At 46.6% G+C, this 21,263-nt stretch overlaps 1 protein-coding gene across 4 annotated transcripts in view; it reads right to left on the bottom strand.

Annotated features, from left to right (window-relative positions):
* DGKD (diacylglycerol kinase delta) overlaps positions 1 to 21,263 on the bottom strand; it is a 104,734-nt gene that overhangs the window by 57,082 nt on the left and 26,389 nt on the right. For 3 of the 4 annotated variants that reach the window (XM_061122496.1, XM_061122490.1, XM_061122492.1), the window contains exons 2-3: positions 16,934 to 17,044; positions 15,032 to 15,112 (exon numbers count right to left, since the gene is read on the bottom strand). In XM_061122496.1, the coding sequence (XP_060978479.1) occupies positions 15,032 to 15,112; positions 16,934 to 17,044 (192 nt within the window). Of the gene's footprint in view, positions 1 to 15,031; positions 15,113 to 16,933; positions 17,045 to 18,913; positions 19,032 to 21,263 lie in introns of those variants that run through there. The other variant, XM_061122491.1, reaches the window with a different exon arrangement.

Raw genomic sequence — 21,263 nt, 5'->3', positions numbered from 1 at the left:
AGCCTGACTTGCCCAATTATCTCTGTATCCTGCAGGGGTAAACCAGGAAACGCCCACACAGCAAAGAGAGCCGGCTGTTCCCAAAGCTGCTCACCAACCAGAGTCCAAAAGCCCCAGCTCCGGGAGCCCCAAGGTCCTGTCACTCCCACTTCTCTGTAAGTGGGTAACGGGAACCAAAGGGGGGTCTGGCCCACGGGACCATCTGCAGTAATGGACATTTGTTCCAGGGCGGGGGTGGGGGGAGTGAAAAGAAGAAACAATTCAACCTTCTCTCTGAACAGAAAGGACCAAGAGAACCGCGTTCCCGGCTCCGGCTCCTCACACAGCCAGCGAGAGCCTCACTCAGGGACAGCAAGCTGTGAAAGGCAGCCCTGGCCTCAGGTCGAAACACAGAGGCCATGATCACCAAGGAGCCTGCGCTCCACTCACCATCGCAGGACTGCGGGTCCCCAGTCCGGCTGCCCCTCAAAGTCAAGCAAAGTTTGGAAAAATCACCCACTTGTTAAGTCCACAGCAGGCTCTCCGGGGAAGGTTCCTGAACCTTTTCTGAAGTTCTAAAGGGCGCTCGGGCAGGGCCAAGGCTGGGAATCGCCACCCCAAGGAAGCAGAGGCAGCTACGTGCTCCCTCTGACCACGACATGAACAAGGTCTCGTGGAAGAGGGTGCCCGCACCCTACCTTCTGAGGGGTGCACCAGGCCTGCCGGAGGAGTTCGGGGAGAGGGCCGCCAGTGGAGGGGCCCCAGACGCCAGAGCCGGCAGGCACACGCGCACAGGGTGTTTGCTGCCCACAAGGGGCGAGGCTGGGAGGGGCCGGAGCACCAGGTCCCCTGGACGCAGCAGATAAGAAACGAGGCAGCATGAGAGGACTCAGTGCTGTCAAACACGGGCAGGGGACGCCTCTTTCTCATGGCTCTGTATTCACGTACATTCCAGTAAAACTCGTCTTTCCTCTTCAAGGCCCACCTCCGCTGTGGCACTGCTGTGACCCTGGTGGGAACGAACAGACTGTCCAGTGCCTGGCCAGCGAGACGTGGTCAGCGTGGTGATGCTCCATCTGAGAAACACAAGGACACCAAACCCAAGAACACTCCCTACAGCCCTATCGTCAACAGCAGCAACTACTTTCATCACGTTGCGTTAACTCGTCTGACCCTGCCGACACTCCCAAGCAGGTTCTGCTATCGCCCCCACTCCTCAGATGAGGACCCCCAGGCGCAGAGCCGAGTGCGATCTGCCCGAGGTCAGCCGGCAGGTGAGAGGCTGAGCGGGCACCCGTGCCCTGCTCCCTGGTCCTCCCAGGGAGCCCAGCTCCTGCACCAGCCCCACTGCAGGCACTTTCAGAGATAAGGAAAGGACTGAACGCAGCCCTGCCGTCTAGGGTCTCACACCTGGGAGAGAAACACAGACCCCAAACATTCAGAGTCCGTGCCTCCTCCGGGACCCCGAAGTCTGGAAATCCCACATGGCACTCATCTCCCCCGTAAATGAAGCAAACCGTAACTGCCCACGTCACAGCGCGCACACAGGCGGCTGCCCCAGGCGCTCTCCCCGCAGAGCGGGGCCCAGCTCTCCCCTGCGAGCAGCCTCCACCCCCGCGAGCGCGGACCGCGGGGGCACCCAGAGGCCCCACCCACCAGCCCTGGGACTCGGGGTACCGCTCGGCCACACCAGAGAGCCGTGGGCGGTGCCGGGGTCACGGCAGGTGGGTGGGCGCGGGCAGACACTGCCTTCTCTGAGGGGGACGCCAGGCGGGGAGCCTGTGATGCCCGGGTGCCCCCGCCTGCAGTCGGCCGTCCACCTGCCCCCGCGTCCACAGTGGCTCCTGTGTCCACCTCAGACGACATCCCTCTGTCCTACTGCGCTGAGAAAATCGTCACTAAACCAAATTCGGCTCTGACTCTGCTTCCCTCAGAGGGCCAGGGCCTCTGACACCAGGCACCATGAAGTCGGAGTCCGAGGTGACGATTCCAAGTATGGACGCCGCCACGCGGCCCTGGTGGGGGGCAAGGGCGTGGAGCGGCTGCAGGCAGGGCACACATCACGTGACCGTCAGGCCGGGGCAGGGCGCTCGCTACCAAGCATCCACCACTGAGAGCTCAGTGCCCATCTTCCTTCTGTACTGTTCCTAAATCGTGCAGGACCAAGAGTGGCGCTGGCAACAAGGAGACCAGGGTCGAACTCCTCTGCCCGCCAGGCCCGGGTCCCCACCTACCCTCCCTCACCAGCCACAGAAGAGGCCGCCCGTCTGACCTCCTCACGCCCACCCTGCCCACCCCTTCCCTGCAGCAGCCATGACAAAACCCAATGGCTTTACAGATCTTACTGGCTTGCAATACACGTGGCAAAGGGTCCACCACGGCCTGGAACACGCTTCACCTCTGCCCTCTGCCCGCCTCGCCTCTGCCCTCTGCCTGCCTCACCACCCTCCCAGGCTTGGCTCCCTCTGGCAGGAACCGCTCTGACCCCGGAGCCCTGATGCTGCTGCTCACAGCCTGCTCAGCCTCGGGTCTTCCCACGTCCCACCAGCCACGCTCCCCCACAGGAAGGCCTCCCCTGACACCAGCTGCAGCCAGAGCTGTTTCCTTCTTGGCCTCTGCTCCTGACTGCTCAGCACCCGCTACTCACCCGGGACTGTTTGGAGCATGAAGGAAGCTCTCACTGATACCAGCGCCTGTCCAGACAAGGCTCTCAGGTGAAATCAGAGGGTGAACAGGGCCAACCACCCTGGAACGGGTCACTCTGTACCTATGGGCACCTACTGTGTGTCAGTGAGCAAACAGGGCCGACCACCCTGGAGAGAGTCACTCTGACATGTAACTGTGGACACCTACTGTGTGTCAGCAGTGGACAAACCAGACAAAAATCCCTTGCTCACACGTGGCGTTACGTTACAGCTTTTAACAAAAGAAACAAAAGCAGGTGGACTCAGAGCAGCGACACTCCGGGGAGGGATGGTGGGGGTGGGGGCGGGGTGAGGCCGGAGTCTCGCTGAGCCCCACTGCTTCAATTTGTTTCTGCTGCTTTCCAAAACTTCAAGTAACTTTAAAGGAGGTGGCGACATTCCATCAGATGTTTATTAAAATAGAACCCAGGTTTAAAATGATGGAACACTGACTTGAAGAAAAAAGTAAACAAAAGCACTTAAACTCTTAACTGCCCCACAACTCCTGGAACGCTCCACAGCTCCAGGCTGCTGCGGGAAGATTATAAAAGAAGCCAGCCAGGACTTGAAGACAACTAAAGTCACTAAAGAGAGATCAGAGATGGCTGGGTCGGGGAGGGGGGACATCTGAAGTCAATGGAAACATCTGGATACCCAAAAGCAAATGCAGGTGCTCAAAGGATAATCTCCCCCTGAGGCACGACAAAGATGAGGTTAAACAGAAAGCGTTTTTAAAATACTTTCTCTATCAAACAAGAATAAGTCAAGATAAAAACAAAGTAAAAAGAACAGGAAAGCTATGCTGAAACAGGTGTGAAAATCACACGTAGAAGCACTAAGAAATGCAATTAGATTTGTATCCAATTATACAATTTGATAAACAGAGAAAACAAATTAAAACAATGCAGAAAAGCATAACAGACACGGAAGATGAAGCACGCACGCGCACGCACACACGCACCCCTGCACGATCCCGAGGCCCCTGGTCCCTGCTGGACCCTGCAACTCATTTACCCGGCCTGCTGCTCGGAGGCAGAGTGCTTGACACCTCATCCATCTCGCCCTGGGCCAAGCTGAGCACACCCATGTCACTGCCCACTCTCCAACCCCCCGTACCCTGAACCAGAGGCCTGACCTTCCTCTTCCTCTTCACCCTCCATATGGCAGCCAGAGCAAATCATCCCAACACTGCAAATCTGGGACTCTTGCCAAATGGAACTAGTCAATGGACAGGCTGAAGGACAACGTCCCAAACCCTTCCCGCACCTATGGTCTTTTTCCCGCTGGCCTCAGCAGGCCGCACAGCCCTTCCTTCACCTCTCTGTACAGTCTGAACTGCAGCCCCCACCGCACCTTTTGCACATGCTAGGCCCTGGACCTAACCCATTCCAGGGCACTAAGTGTGACTCACATGCACAAACTCATACACTCTGTTCAGTTGACTTTCCACTCATCACTCTTCAAGTCTCAGTTAAAACGTCACCTCCTCGGGGCAGTCTTCCCCACCCCTCCGCCAGACCAGTGGGGACCTGGCTTATCATACTTCCCACGCAGCCTTACTTCCATACGTATTGCCAATCTCAGCCTGTAATTAGACCTCGCTGTGAGTCACTGAGCCCCCTTGAATACAAGCTTGATGACAAAGAGCCCTTCTCCATTTCTGCCCACCACTGAAATTTATCATTGAGTATGGTATGTGGTCCAGAGACCCTGCACAGAAAGATGTTGAAACTATGAATGAATGAACATGCCGAACTCCCAAAGAACAAGACAAAGCACATGAACCAGAATTACAGAGATAAGACCATTTTTCAAAGTTGGAAAACCAAAAACAGGGACTGGAAGCCAGCAGGTTCTACATATCAGACAAATTTGTGAGCAAAAAGCAATATTCCTCAAGACAAAAAGAGAATCCTACAAGATTTCAAATGGAAACGTACAGATATCTTCAAAGATGGTAACAACATGAAGGCTAGTTCAATGCCTCCCCTGCAACACCAGCAACAGAAAACAGTGCGCTGTTAGAGGCATCCACTGAAAATACCATGTTTTGGTTCGTTGGTGAGAAGCAGAACATTTTCCATTATTTTACTTCCTTGTTCCTCAGTCCTTTCTCAATGCTTAGTTTGAAAGGAACGACCGAGTGGCTGGAAACAAAGCCCTGAGAGGCATGAGCTGTGTGGCCAAGCACTGTCTGCTGCAAAGCTCGACCAAAACATGATGTCCCCATGTGGGCTGGCTATAGGCAGAGACATCATGAGAAAACCTGTGCGCTGTGAGTGTGTGAAAAAAAAAAAAGGAAAACTTCAACACAAACCATTGTCAAAAACAAAGGCAAACAGTGCACATACCACTCACAAAAATGCAAAACAGAAGAGAGGTACCAAGAAAGCATGAACTCACAACACAGCCAGGCGCGGAAACACAGCAGTCAGACACGTAAAAACTGACAAGCAGAAAATGCCGCATGTTCACTACTACCAGCAGACTGTTCCACAGTGAACTAAAACAAATTCTAATAATCTACTGTTTACAAGGATTAAATCTAAAATAACAAGGAAAAATAAAGAAAACAGTAAGGGTGGAAGAGGAAAGTAAGTATGTCAATTAAACTGTGAACAAAGGAAAGAAAGTATGACAATATTAATATCAGACAGAGAATATGGTCATGGCAAAGATTAATCAGTGTTAAAAAAAATAGATGTGACTTTATTAATAGATGATTGATTACTCAGTAATGAGGGTATTAACATTTACTTAGGTGCTTAAAAGAACTTCAAAAATAGAGCAGGTAAGAACTGTTAGAAATATGAGAATAAAAGGATGAATTTAATTGTCCTGAAAGAGATGAACTTCTCATTATCAGTCTGTGAGAGAAGAAGTTATAAAAGTAAGGTCCTAAGAAGACTGAGCAACAAATTTCCTAAGTTGCGATAAAGACCAAATTTTATTCCCTATAGTAAATAATTATCTTTCAAGTAAATGGGATCTAACATTTCTCACATTTCATAATGACTGATCTTTTCTTTTTTAAATTGAGGTATAGCTGATGTACAATATTATATATATAAGTTTCAGGTGTACAACACAGTGATCACAACTTTTAAGGGTTATATTCCATTTATAGTTATTATAAAATATTGGCTACACACCTTGTGTTGTTTGTATATAGTAAGTGATCTTACTGTCAGATACTTATAAATATCATGCAGTGATGAGATACAGAAAAAAACAAACTAGTGACAAGTGCCAATTCACAAGCGGAAGCCAAAGAGGCTCAGAAGCTAACAGAGCTTTTGAACACCACCACAGGGCTGGCAGAGACGACGGAATTCAGAGACCAACGGAGAATGAATAAATGCCAAGACTCCTACGGACTAACCCACAGAAGCAGAGCAAGTGAAGACTGATCAGTCAGAAAAAAGTGAAGCCCACCTTCGAATCTGATCAACCACAAACTGGATTTAAGTTGACCTGCTGCTCCTGCGCCCACCGGCCAGAAGCAGAGGATTAACAAATCCTCTCTTTGGGAAGAGACCACCATCCTGAGCCTAAACCTGTCTTCACTTTTCAGACAATGTCTGTTAACCAAGACTGACAGGTATTCCAGGAGGAAACACTAAAGGAACAAAAGCAAGAAAAAAGCCAGGCAATAAAAAAAGACCCAGAGTAGAACCAGACGTTTTGAGTTTTCAGGCATGGACTTTGAAATATGCTTAATATTTTCGATGAAATAAAAGACAAGACCGAGGAGAGGGTTCTGGTATGGAACTTGAGCCCTTTTTTAAAAAATCAACTGAAAATTCTAGAGCTGAAAGAAAATAAGTGGAACTAAAAACTCAACAGACAGATTTAACAACAGACAAGAAACACCTAAGAACACAGAAGAAAGATAATAAAACATCTAGAATGAAGAAAATAGAAAATATTTTTTAAAGAGTACAAGAAACATGGAAGTCAGGAGAAAGATGTAACAAAAAAGTCCCAAAAATAAGAGGAAAAAATAATGGGTAGGAGCAACACTTGAAGAGCTAATAACCAAGACTTCCCCAGAACTGACAAGAGAAGGGGAACACAGCTACAGAATTCAGATCTGCCAGGAATACTAAGCAAGATAAATACAGAGAACCATGTCTGGAAAAATCATAGTAAAACAGCACAATGCCAAAGGAAAAGAAAAATTTTAAAAATAGTCGGGGGCGGGGGGAGGAGGTACATTATCATGCAAGGGAAAACAATAGGATAAGTTACAACTTTTACTAAAAATAATAGAAGCTACAGTACAACGGAATGACATTTTTAGACTCCTGAAAGAAAATGACTGCCATACCAGAACTGTATAACATGCAAAAACATCCTTCAGAAAGATGAAATAAACAAAACAAAAATAGAAACCAACACTAAAGGAATATTAAAGGGAATTTTTCACAGAAGGAATATTACCCCATATGGATCACAGAAATACAGAAAGAAATGAACGGCAACAGAAAAGGCAATGTTCATTGCAAACCAAGTGACTACTGACTGTACAATAATGTCCTGTGAGATTTCAAATGTATGTAAAATTAAGATATATAACAAACCGCAGAAAGGTGAGAGGCAACTACAGAGAAGCTTCCTTTTCAAGTACCAGAAATTAAATTTCAAGAGCAAAGTAGAGTATGCATGTTTAGTTGCTCAGTCACGTCTAACTCTTTGCAACTTTATGGACTGTGGTCTGCCAGGCTCCTGTCTGTGGGATTCTCCAGGCAAGAATACTGGAGTGGGTTGCCATTTTCTTCTCCAGGGGATCTTCCAGACCCAGGGATTGAACCAGCATCTCTTGCGTCTCCTGCATTGCAGGCAGATTCTTTACCTCTGAGCCACTGGCTTCCCTTAATGAAGAGTATAGAGTTCAATAGCTCTAAGATCCCTGCTTTGTCTGGTAAGCACTAATCTGGATGGGAAGTTAATAAGTCAAGGACATATTTTACAATCTGCAAAAAAAATCACTAAAATATGTATATGAAATAAGAGAGGGGAAAAAATGAAATAATTCATCCATTTTAGAAAGAAAGATACAAAAAATATGAAATGTGAGACAAAGAGAAAACAAGTAATAATACATTGGATTTGTACCCAAATACAAGAGTATCTAAAACTAAGTATAGATTAAACATAAACCAATGGAAGACATCACCCAATTAAATAATCCAACAGTCAATTTAAAAAACCACATAACTATATGCTGCTTACAGCCTTAAATATAAACAAAAAAGGTTTAAACTAAAAAGATGGAAAATTCTATACCATTACCTACAATACAACTACTAACCGAAATAAAGGTATTGCAGCTAAAGCAACATCAAAGTAAACTTTAAGGCAAAAAACATTAAAAGAAACAAAAGGTTTATTTCATAATAAAGGGGTCAATCTAGTAAGAATATAAAATAATCTTAAATTTGTATGCATTTAATAACAAGCCTGCAAATATATAAAGCAAAAATTAACAGGATGAAAGCAAAAACCAGGTAAGTCCACAATCATAGCGGAAGATTTTAATAAATCTCACTTAGTAACTCAAGGACAAACAGAAAAGCAAGTCAGAAGGTTATAAAAGACTTGAGGAAAATGATTAAATTTTTGTCCTAATCAACATACAGAACTGAGTGCAAATTCCGTTCCAATGCACATGGAACATCTGTGGAAACACACAGGTCAGAGGCAGACCCAAAAGAATGTGAGTTCATGTGCATCAACCATCTAAAACAGTCGGCACAAATCTATGTATCAGGTGTAGATGGTGGTTCCTCTGGAGGGGTCAGGGGAGACAACTGGGCAAGACCACTTAGGGGAGCTTCCTGGGGCCCAGACATATTCTACCACTGAATCTGGGTAGTGGTTACAGACGAAGCTCTGCCTAATCACTTGTGCACTTTTCAGCGGGGAAGTCATATTTCAATTTTTAAAATTATTTACAATATACAAACTCAGTAAAGCAGAAATGCTGCTTTGACAAACTCCTTTGAAGAATTAGAGAGGTTAAAATATACCTTCAACACAAATCTGTAAATTTTGTGATAAGGCTGGAAATAATTCCTAAATTATCCCATGTTTGATAATGGAAAGAAAAGAAATATAAGGGGAAAATGAGAAACATTTTTCCCTGACAACTTTTGCCTATTACTAGTGTATGAAACCTAGTTTTTAAAAAGGGGGAAGGAGGGCAGGAGGGAACCACTAAAGCAAGCATAGCCAATGAGGGCAAAATTAGAGAAAGAGAGATGGGTAATTTTGAACCCCCCCAAATACAGAGCTGACTATCCAAAAGCACATACAGAATCAGCTCATAAAGAAATGAATACAAATGGCCAAAGACTGTGAGAAACATTCGACCTCACTTTGATAATCAAAGAAATAAAACAAACTACCATTTTTATCAAAACGGCATAGATTTTATAAAATTTTAACAAATGGCATTTGTGAAAGGATAGAAACCACTTCATGACATTCTACCCATACAAATTCTAAAGGCCATTTGGCAATAATACACCAAAAGCCTTTTAGTTTTTATAGATTAACATTAACATGGTTAATTATCAAAAACATTTCATGCGACTGCAGAGGCTGGGACATGAAGCTGGCAAATCCCCTTTCTCTTGTCATGCTGCGGTTATGCTCTCTGGCGTTCTCAGGGGTGATCCCACTTGAAGGTGAGGACATGGAGGACTCTGTCCGTTTACTCCCCATCTTCTGAGACTTCCCGTGGCCACAGCTCCACCTTATCAAGAACCTAAAGGCATATCTGTGTCTCTAGCTGCACCCCAACTTCACTTTGTTCTTAAACAGAAGGCAAGCAGACTTTCCAGCTGCAAAAGTCTCCTTGCTACCATTTCTTCCATCAAACTTGTATAAAAATCTGTTGTTTAATTGCTAAGTCATGTCTGACTCTTTGCGACCCCACAGACTGTAGCCCACCAGGCGCCTCGGTCCATGGGATTTCCCAGGCAAGAAATCTGGAGGGGTTTGCCCTTTCCTTCTCCAGGGGATCTTCCCAACCCAGGGATCGACAACAACCCCCCACCCCGCCCCACCCCGCCCCGCCTCCTGCATTGACAGGTAGGTTCTTTACCACTGAGCTACCAGGAAAAAAAAATCTCTCCTCTCCCCCAAATGTTTCCTTCCATATCCCCTGGAAGACTCTTGTTCCTCAGGTCCTTATGTCTTCATGAGACAATTCTTCAGCCATTTTAGGGAAAAATTAAAATGGGGTCTTTGTTAACGTGGAGCAAAATTTACTCATTCTTTGCCAGATACAAAAGGATTCCATCTGTTGGCTGATACATGTTAACAGCGACTTTCAGTGCCGGGTTGTTTGTATGAGGCACGCAATTTTAGTAGAAGTTGCGGAATTCGGAAATTACTACTGGAATAGCTGCAAAACCAAATGAGATATTCCAGAAACTGACGTGGCTTCTGGGCAAATATATTCATTCGTTCTGCACTCACTTCCGCGAGCACATGGCACCAGGCACTGGCAAAGTCCAAGGCCAGGCCCTGCCTTCTAGGACCTGCACGCAGATTCCTACAGGGTGCTGTATGGGAAGGGACAGGTTCAGAGTTCAGACAGCAAACACTACAGGAAGTCAGAAGTGGGGGAGTGCCCAGAATCTACCAGCTCTATGGAAGCATGCCTCAGGGAACTGGGCACCAGTCAACTGGCTCCAAACACTCCACCATGTATCCCCAAATTCCAGATGCCCTCATGGGTTGCTAAAAGGGGGTCTCCTTATCTTAGGAGTATTTCTGGGGAGCCTCACTATTAAGCTTTAATGTCCTTTCAGCACATGCTCAGATGAAAAGCCAGTTTTTACAGCACTAACAAAATCTAAAGTAAATGTGAAAGAATCAGTGCCTCTGCCCCGAGGGCTGGGAATCATCCACAACTGCTCATCCACAGGAATGAGCTCGACATCTAGAAGTCAACTATTCGGCACCCTGAACACGTTTTCCCATAGAGACAGGGTATAAATCAGGGTTCATTCTCCAACCAGGCTGACAAAGTTCCATAGTAATTCACATTACTGTACCAGAATACAGTGCCATACTATTTTTATGGAGACATAATTCCTGTACAATCAGCCTTTTACAGTATACAGCTCAGTGGTTTTCAGCATATTCATAAAGTTGTGCAACCATCACCACTATCTAATTTTAGAACATTCTGCCACACACCCCCAACTAAAATCCAGTACCCATTAGTACTCCTCCGTCCAGCAGCCCCTGGCCACCACTAATTTACTGTCTCTACAGATTTGACTATTGTGCATTTCATGTAAATCAGCTCATAAAATATGTGGTCTTTTGTGTCTGGCTTTTATTCAGTATATTTTCAAGGCCCATCCAAGCTTTAACATGTATCAGTACCTCATTTACTTTTCAAAAGCCTTTTAAAAGTTCATACTTTCTACCTCAAACAGGATTCTACTTCTAAGAACTTAAGCTATGGAAATAACCAGAAATATACAAAAGGATCTGTGTATAAGTGTACATTAAAATGCTATTTAACAGGGAAAAAATGCAATATAGGGACTGGCTAAACTTATACATTTAAATAAGATGGAATACTATGCAGCATTAAGAAGCAAGATTTTAAAGGATATTATAAGAAAAGCTCATCCTTAAGTGAAGAAAGTAGGTTAAAAACTAAAACCCAGTTGGTGGGAATGACATCAATTAATATATATTATTAGGTATCTTTGGGTAATAGGAATATAGATGGTTTAAACTTTCTATGTTACTCATACACTTAAAAATTTTCCTCAATAACTTGACCAAAAAAGCAATTAATCTTTAATAACATTTTTCTACTGGAAGAAAAAACAACTTTTGGAATACTGGAATGTGAACAGAAATACACTAGGAGTTAAATGCAGAGTCCCTAATGTTTTTTAATTATTGATATATATGAAAGTAAGAAGAGTCAATTAATAAGTTATTTTAAAAAGTGAAAAGCAGAAAAGACAATAAATATAAATGCAGAAACTGAATCAGGTAGTAAAAAATGGAATTGTTGAATAATCTAAGAACCAGTTCTTTTTTAAGAACCAGTTCTCTTAGAAGCGAAAAGAAAAAAATGGGACCCAATCAAACCTAAACCTACAAGTTTTTTCACAGCAAAGAAAATCATAAACAAAATGAAAAGACAATCTACAGACTAGAAGAAAATATCTGCAAATGATACAACTGACAGGGGCTTAATCTGCAAAATATACAAACATCTCATACAACTCAGTAACAAAAAACAAGCAACCCAACTGAAAAATGGTTAGAAGACCTAAATTGACATTTCTCCCAGAAGACATATAGATGGTCAACAGGCACACGAAAAGATGCTCAAAATCACTAATTACTAGAGAAACGCAAATCAAAACTACAATAACGTACCACCTCACACCAGTCAGAATGCCCAGCATCAAAAGGTCTACAAATGACAAACGCTGAAGAGGCTGTGGAGAAAAGGGAACCCTCCTACACTGCTGGTAGCAATGTAAACTGATGCGGCCACTATGGAGAACAGTATGAAGGTTCCTTAAAAACTGAAAGTAGAGTTTCCATACAATCCGGCAATCCCACTACTGGGCATCAATCTGGAAAAGACTAAAAAACCTCTAATTTGAAAAGAAACGTGCACCCCAATGTTCGAAGCAGCACTACTTACAATAGCCAAGACAAAGAAGTAAACTAACTGTCCAACAGATGAGTGGATAAAGAAGTTGAGGTCTTCCATTCCATAACAATGGAATATTACTTAGCCAAAAAAATTAAAATAATGCCATTTGCAGCAACATGGATGGACCTAGAGATTATCATATAAGTGAAGTAAGTCGGAAAGAGAAAGACAAATACAATGTGATATTGCTTATATGTAGAATCTAAAATACGAGATAAATGAACATACCTACTAAACAGAAACAGACTCACAGACATAGACACCAGACTTGTGGTTGCCAAGGGGCAGGGATGGTTGAAGAGGGATGGATTAGGAGTTGGGATTAGCAGAAGCAAACTATTATATATAAAATGAATAAAAGCAAGGTCCTATTATTTAGCACAGGAAACGATATTCAATATCCTGTGATAAACCATAATGCAAAAGAATATGAAAAACATATATATATATAACTGAATCACTCTGCTATACAGAAAAAATTAACACAATATTATAAATCAACTTTACTCGAATACAATTTTTTTCAAAGAGAATTATGACCAAAAAAAAAGTAAAGCGAGTAAGTAAAATTTTACTAAGCAAGTAAAATTAGAAGCATGAAAGGGAACCAACATAATATTGTAAAGCAATTATCCTTCAAATAAAAATAAATTTTTTTAAAAAAGAAATGTGAAAGGGGATCCAACCAGAGTCATTTATGTTTAAAGTGCAAATACATATTACTAAATTAAAAGGTGTGAAGTGGGAAAATGAATAACAAAAATGGACTCAAGAAGTTAAAAAGTTCCTATGATCAAAAATAAACCTTTTAGGTTTATTCAGAATCTTATTATCTCCCCGAAAACTAAGTTCTCTCAAATTTTCAAGAATTTCTAAAACTATAAAAATGTTCCAGAGCACAAAGAATCATGGAAAGTTACTAAATGAATTCTATGGGGCTACCTGCACTCTGAAATCAAAACACAAACAAAGGATACCTCCTACCCAAAGAATTAAGCACACACACGTTTTCAAAAAATTCTAAATCCAAAATTAGGCTGTACTATTCAACATTATCAGGAACAATTTACTATTAAGAACTGTACAAAGGGCTTCCCTGGTGCTCCCAATGCAGGGGGCCCGGGTTCAATCTTTGGTCAGGGAACTAGATCCCACATGCCACAACTAAGACCCAGCACAGCCAAAAAAAAAAAAAACTGAAAGAAATGTACAAATACTCAAAACCAAATTGATCATCTCTAATAAATTATTGGTCAAAACACTCCAGTGAAATTCAACACCTATTCCTATTAAACACTCTAAAAGCCACAAATCAAAGAATAATTCATTTACATAGTTTAAAATGTCTCTCCCCAGCCAGTAAGTAAACAATAAACTAATGCAGGAAAAGTAAAAATGGACCAAATAAAATGAGGACTAAAATAAAAGAGGCCATCAGGCAAGTCTGACTAGTTCAATAAGCCACAAAGTAAAACCAAGAGCAGTTAATCACACCAAAATAAAATAAGTAGAAGTTTAAATGGAGGAAGGAATATCCCATTTGGAGCAACAACTTAATCAATCCATAAACAAATAAAATAAAACCTGAAACTAACTGAAACTAACACTAACCCAAAATGTTGGATCCTAAACACAAAGAAAATTATCCACCTTGACTGAGTTACAAAAGAATTTTTAAAAATTGGGACGCATACTGTATTTCTAGATAAAATTACTTAATAAAATGAAGAAAACTATTTTAAACTACTCTATTCCTGGTATTAATATTAGAGTCATACCTTACCCAGTGGTTCTAAAGTCATCCCCTGAAGCCAAAATTGTAAAGTCATAAAAGAAATGCTGCATAAACATTAAAAAATATGATGAACATTTAGACCAATCACCATGGGAAGTGATCACCATAAACTGTCAAGAGAAAAAAAAAATCAAACAGGTGTAAAACAAAAGGATCACTGTGATCTCATGCTATATGCTGCTAAAGAGACATCTAGACGTAAAGATAATCACTCTAAAGTGAGCAGCTGGGTACTCCTGGGCTCTGAGGTCACATGATTTTATGCATTTAGAACTTTTGCACAAAGTACAACATAATTTCTATATATGGGGGTGGGAGGGTTAAGTTTTAAAAAGAAAACAAGTATACTAAAATATTAACATTCTATTTTGAGGTAGCTAAATTACAGTTATTTTCTAATTGCTTCCACATTCTTTTCTGTATTTCCAAATTTTCTACAACGATCATGAAAAACAGATCTCTGTGTACAACTGTTAAAGAAATATCAACATTCTATTTTGAGGTAGCTAAATTACGGTTATTTTCTAATTGCTTCCACATTCTTTCCTGTATTTCCAAATTTTCTACAGCAATCCTGAAAAATGAATCTCTGTGTAAAAACAGTTAAAGAAATGCAAACTACAACGTGTTTAAACAACTCGTTTGGACCCTCTCATTCTTTTGTGCTTACATGTGCCAAATTCTCAGTTTTTCTCCAGCTGCTGTACTATTTCGAACCTTGAACTCAAAATGTATCAGGAACTGCTCCAATCAGAGGGCAAAGGATGAAAAGTCTGAACTGCTCACACACATCCGTTCAAATTAAACAGGAAAACCAAAGGTGGCGGAGGACTCGAGAGAGCTGTGCGTTCACAGACTCACCGTAAAGCTGTTGTTGACGTTCTTGGTGCTGGATTCAGCCACGCTGGCGTCAGTCAGGTCCACCTCATCAAATATGATCGACTGGAAAAACACAGGGACTGCTGTCAGAGGGGGCGAAGGCACCCCTGGCCCCGGACCGCTCACCAGTCTCCCTCGACCCCAGCCAAGTGTGTGAGAACTACATGGTTACCGAGTGACTTCACCCAACCCACTTCTGACAGTGCGCAGGGCTCATGGGAGAAGCTCAAGACCTTTTCCAAGTCCAGGGAGCTCCCTAGTGACCTGCACCAGTGAAGTCAGAAACATGTCCTCCCATGAGTCCACCTGAGAGCAGGGTCTAGACTGGAGGTCCTCTGTCCTTTAGGCTTTAGTTTCTCCACTGTGCGCACTTGGGGAGAAAGGTATTGGCTAAAATAAACGACTCTAGGGGAGGAGAGACTGACCCAAACAGAAGGGACCCAGCCATGAAAGAAAACAAGGGGACACAGCAGAGACAATCTAGTCCCGGAGAGAAAGAAGGGTCTAGAAGCAGGCCTGGGACGCCCCCTCCCCGTTTTCTTCTCCTCTCCCCACCAAGTCCCCCTGTCAGAGCCCCCCAGCTCCTGTTTACCTTACTGTCCCCTCTGGAGGAAACACTAGCAACTTAGAAAAGACAGCCTTTTAAGTAACTCCCCCCCACCCCTTGAACTAAAATAACTATACAGGTCTGTTTTTTTTAATGAAGGATGTGGTCAGAATCCTTTCTAAACAAGTTACTCCACACAGTTTCAAATTTTAATGTGCTAGCCCACTAGGGATACATCTCAAAATACAAATTACTCAGGTCCCAGTTTTTTTTATTAATAATTCTAAAATATTAGCATCTGAACACAAAGACTGGTGTTCAGAACACCAAAAACTAGGTTTGTAGACACACTAGTGTCTGAATGTGCCACACCACAGTCGCCTAAGCCAGGCAGTGATTCAGGGACTCTCAACGGCTCCTCCTCTGTCACTGGCATCTGCCTGGGGGACTCCAGTATAAATCTTACAAAGATGACACACGGGAGGAAGGACCATGGCTAGAAAGCCCAGAGACAGCTTCTGTTCACACACCAAAAAGCCCAGCACACTTAAAGCATATTTTTAGTTAGCTTCACAGGTATATATACTTATCTCCAAAGTCATCAAGTTGTACATATTAAGTTTCTATACAGTGTTTATAAAAGTGTTTTGAAAAAAGAGAAAAAAAAGGTCTTCCCTGATGGTACAGTGGATAAGAAGTTACCTGCCAATATGGGGGACATGGGTTCCATCCCTGGCCTGGGAAGATTCCACATGCCATGGGGTGACTAAGCCCACGGAGCACAAATACTGAGCCCGAACGCTGCAGCTAATGAAGCCCAAGTGCCTAGAGCCTGTGCTCTGCAATAGGAGAAGCCTCCGCAATGAGAAGCCCGAGAACCGCAGCGACTCACTGCAATTAGAAAAGCAAAGCAACAAAGACCCAGCGCGGCCAAATACAAATAATAATAATAATAATCAAGTCTTTAAATGATCTAAAAAGAATACAGAAAACTTAGAGGGGAAAAAAAAGATATTTAGGCCAAAATAAGAGGGTTTTTAAGCCAGTGATCCCCAATCTTTCCAAAAGAAATATGTCTACTTGTAACACGGTTCCTTCTGTGAACTTTCCCTCCCCATCTCTCCTCTCTGGTGACATATGACATTAAAAGAGATAATGAATTAAAAAAATCAACGTTCACAAAACATAAGACCCAGCACCCCAGAGGCTTACAAAACGCACTCAGAATATCAGCTCTAGAATGGAAGGTCCTTCCCCAGATGAGGACCCGGAACCCAGCTCTCCCTGCAGCTTCTCGGGGGGTTTTCTCTTGTCAAGTGTCCTCCACTGAGTCTCACCTTGGCAGTTTTTGCATAGTACAGCGTCCGCCCCCGAAGCTTGAAGTATCTTCGTTTTGATCGTTGGAATGAATTGTTCTGTTTGGTCAGCATCCCCTCTTTGATGACGGTCTGGAAGCACAGAAAGGGATTCGTGAGCCTGTGTTTTCACGGCGCCATGCGCTTGTCCACTGACGGCCCAAAGCATCTGTGTCTCTAACGGGCTGACAGCCTAACAGAAGAACTATTTCTCACCCTCTGCGCAAACCCTGACCTACGGACAGGCTGAGTGGGCAGTGGGGAGAGGCTGACCCGACCCTCCAGGGGGCGATGGCCTGCCTGAGCGGCAGGGCAGGGGAGACAGGCCAGAGACCCAGGTGAGCCTGCGCGTGCCCCGGGTGGGGGTCAGCGCAAGGGGGCGAGGGCAGGCAGGCCCACCATCAGGGGCCAGGCCATGTTCTCCAGCCTCAGCGCGGGGTAGTTCTCAGCGTTCTTGGCCCGGTCTCCGTGCTCTCTGGCCTCCTGCCATTTCTCAGGAGCCGGCTGCCAAAACTGTAGATGTAGGTTGCTATGGGGTTCGGCGCAGCCCAGGCCTGCCCCCCCTTGGCCCTCAGCCCTGTTCGTGGGCTGGCTGTGTGTCTACCCAGGCTGCGACAGCGAGGTGCCACCAGCAACGTCACTGAGACCCCTCCACCCCGGAATCTGACCAGGCTGCCACCGAGGCAGGAGCGCAGAGAGAACCATGGGGTGAGGGGCAGTCTGCTTGGCTAGGCGCACACACCCAGACGGGGCAGGCCCTCCCCGGAGCTGCGTCCTGGACGCTGGGCCCGGGGCCGCACCACTTACAAGCCAAGTGCTCAGGACCCTGCCTGGTCAGCAGACGTGCTGGACCACTCGGGGCCGCCAACAGCCAAAACGAAGCAGCAAGGCGCCCTGACGCCGGAGCCGGGCTCTCAGTGAGCGCTCTGCCCGGCGCCTCCTTGTGCGGCGGAGGAAGAACGCGCAGAAACGCTGCCCGAGGAAAGGACACCGGTCCAGGGAAGCTTCTCATCTCATCACCTAACCCCGTGTGGCTCCGCACTTTAGGTCACTTTTAAGTGGCTGTACGAAGCACCTGGGCAGCTGTGGCCACTGAGGACGACGTAAGGTGAAACGAGACACAGAAACACCACGTCACCCGAACACGTCAGAGGCAAGACCTGGTCACTGCTGTCTGTCTGTCCCTCCGTCAGCCACCTCCTAACGGGGGAGGGAGTCGAACCTGGGAGGCACTGCTGCTCCCCACAAGTGAATGCTGGAGACAGCGCTCCCACCCCAGGCACGCGCGCACGCGCACACACACACACTCACACCCCACAGTGCCTGGCCGGGCACAGGCCCACCCGAGAGCCCCACGCCCCCGTGTCCTGCTGCTCCTCCCGATTCCCACCGCAGGACGTCCTCTTGGAGCTCCTGGGACAGGGGGCCTACACGGCTGGCTTGCAACCCCATGCCGGGTCCCTCGGGCTGGCCCAGCAGTACAAACAGCAACCCTCTCCAACGCCCAAGAGGATCAACTCTGGGGGAAAGCTAGTGAGGAACGGCTGCACTTATCCTGGGGCGGGAACCCTCACTGTTACCTCTGAGGAGGTCACCCATTGCTCTCCCAGGTCACTGAGAAGGGGAGACGAACACAGCATGACCCGACGATGCAGGAGAGACACGTGCCGGCCCATGGCGGACAGAAAGCCTCCTGAACGAGGAGCTCCAGGTAGAAACCAGCCTGCACTACAGGAGGACTGCCAGGTTGCATCCGAGGATTCTTTTCAGACCCAAGTGCACACGTGGATGCTATTTCACTATGCTCTTCAAAGACAGGCCGCTGCGTCTGTGCCCGGCAGTGCAGACCCACGATGACTGCACCGCCCGCCCCCCCCCCGCCAGGCAAGCCTCTGCTCGGGACCCCACAGACCTTGCTCACGGACCCAGGCACCTCTCCTCGCCCCCAAACATCTTCCTTACCTCTGCAGGGGAAGCAATCGCCTCCATCTCTTTCCCAAATGCAAAGAGAAAAAGGAAAAAAATTCTGAAAGACAACAAAATCACAGGCCGAGACCTAGAAAAGTTAAAAGGAGTTCTTTTTAAAGGATAAATGCTAGAGTATTTTTCTTGCATCTCCCACTACACATGCCACACATAAAAGAAAAGCAAAATTAAAACAAATACACTCCAACACACACACACACACACATCTTTCAGAGAGCGGATGAGAGCTGCGATCTCGGGCTACCCAAGGAGAGCTGTCGTTCTATTTATAGAACAAGAGTGCTCAGAAAAAGACTCTGGTGGGTTTCAGCGGAAGGGCTGGGGAAAAGATAAAGACCAGTATTTCTTTGAAGCTTTCTCAGAAACTGCATTTCTTCTCACATTTGCTGCTCGTGAGGACTATAGATATGCTGCAGAATATTTTTAACACTCAGTCAAAAGCAATGAACTAAATAAAAGTGGTCAAGAAAAGCATACCCCTGACTAATCAGCTGTGCTTTGCATTTGGCAGCCAGTAAGCGGCACCCACAGGAAACGGCTCAGCTCGCAGGGCTCCGCACACCCACCAGAGCGGAGGACCAGGAGTCCAAACCCAGACCCAAGAGGCCAGGCTCTTAGCATCGCTTTGTCAAGTTCTCTGCACAGGCAACAGGGCCAGCCCTGTCCTTCGAGCGGGCCGGGGCATCTTCCTCAGCCCCAGGGACAGGAAGGACTGAGCTGCAGCACACACACAGGCACTGAGGATCCGAGCGGCGAGCGGAAGGGAGCACTGAGCCCGGCTCCAAAGGGAGGACGCCAGTCCTGGCTAGGCTCTGGGGGGAGGTGGGGGGGCAGAACAGCCACCCACTGGCCCCCAGAGAGGCGCCCAACCCACGGGCGAGACAGCCCGGGCACCTGCCACAGGGAAGGCTCGAGTCTGCCATCATCCTGCTCAAGAGCCAACAGCAGATAAGGCAGCTCTGGAAATGCCCTCCAAATGCACCCACCGGCAGGCGGAGACAGCGAGGGCAGGCCTGCCTGCAGGCTCGGTGCCCCCAGTCCCGGGGAGTCGACCCCTCTGCAAAGGCAGTGGGAACGCCTTCCCTCGCCTCCCCCACACCCTCCCCAGACAAGCAGTGGCCACCGCTCCGCCGGCTCCAGGGACCGGGGGAGGACAGAGCATATAATAGGGCGCCGGGGAGGGAGCACTTCCCGCCAGGGAGGGCGGCCCAGAGCCCGTCTGAGCGGGCAGGGCAGAGGGGTTCACAGCCTGCAGAGGGCTGCAAACAGAGCCCGCGAGGGCTGGTGAGGTGACCAGGGGCCCACCAGCTCCCTGAAGACACACCTGTCGGTCACAGGGGCCCCGGATCAGGGGGGTGGTTTCTCAGGCTGCACAGTTTAGAAGGACAATCTTGGCCACCATGTGGAGGGCAGGCAGTAAGAGTGAAACCAGGAGGCAGGCAGACTCCTCCAGACACTCTTACAGGATGGCAGCCGGCCATGAGGCGCGTCTGGGAGGAAGGAGTCACGGTCACGGGCGTGAGAGTGCTCAGAGGACGCACCGCAGATGGGGCGATGGGGGTGACCCCAGGGTCTCCTGAAGGAGGCTGTGGGCTTTCATCTTGGACACGGCAACTCCGAGGCCCGGGGAGGCCAGGGGAGCTGTGGAGGGCCGGCAGCAGACCGTGCGACTGGGGTGCGTGAGAAGGTTCAGCGGGAGACACCTCGATGGCATCCCTTTCGAGAACGGAGGGGAAGGAGAAGAGGCCCAGGGCACTGAGAAGCCCAGGACACCGACTTCGGGTGCAGGGAGGAGCTGGGGGTCCAGAAAGGAGGACAAGGAGGAAGTGGCACGAAGCCAAGGAGCAGAGGAGAGACGGCACCCGGGGATGCCAGCTGAGGGGGTGCAGGGGCCAGGAGGAGCCCGAGGCGGCGGCCACCGGAGTCACCGAGGACCCGCCGGGGCAGGCGCGGGACCCGACCGGGGGGACGCCAGACCAAAGTGCAGTGAAGGCCACCCAGACGGGAGGAAGCAAAGATGGCAGGCTGGTCTGGTTTTTTTTTAATTTACGTATTTCTTAACTTTTTATGAATGTGGAATCATACTGTACATACCGTGCTTCAGTTTCCTATTCTTTCTGTCATCATGTGTTATCAATAGCCTTCCATATTAGTAAATGCATCTCTGTCTGCTACAGAATTTTTCACTGTAGTGATGAGCATAAATCATTCAACACACTCCCACGGCTCGAACATTTAGAATGCTTCCTGCTCGGCACCAACAACAAGGCTTCAAAGACTACTGCCGCAAGTGGAGTATCTGCACATGTCCTGAGCTACTCCTTAG

The sequence above is a fragment of the Dama dama genome, chromosome 20 (genome assembly GCF_033118175.1).
Source record: "Dama dama isolate Ldn47 chromosome 20, ASM3311817v1, whole genome shotgun sequence".
NCBI lineage: Eukaryota > Metazoa > Chordata > Mammalia > Artiodactyla > Cervidae > Dama > Dama dama.
The sequence above is the reverse complement of the archived record's forward strand: the minus strand, read 5'-3'. Positions and strand labels throughout refer to the sequence as shown.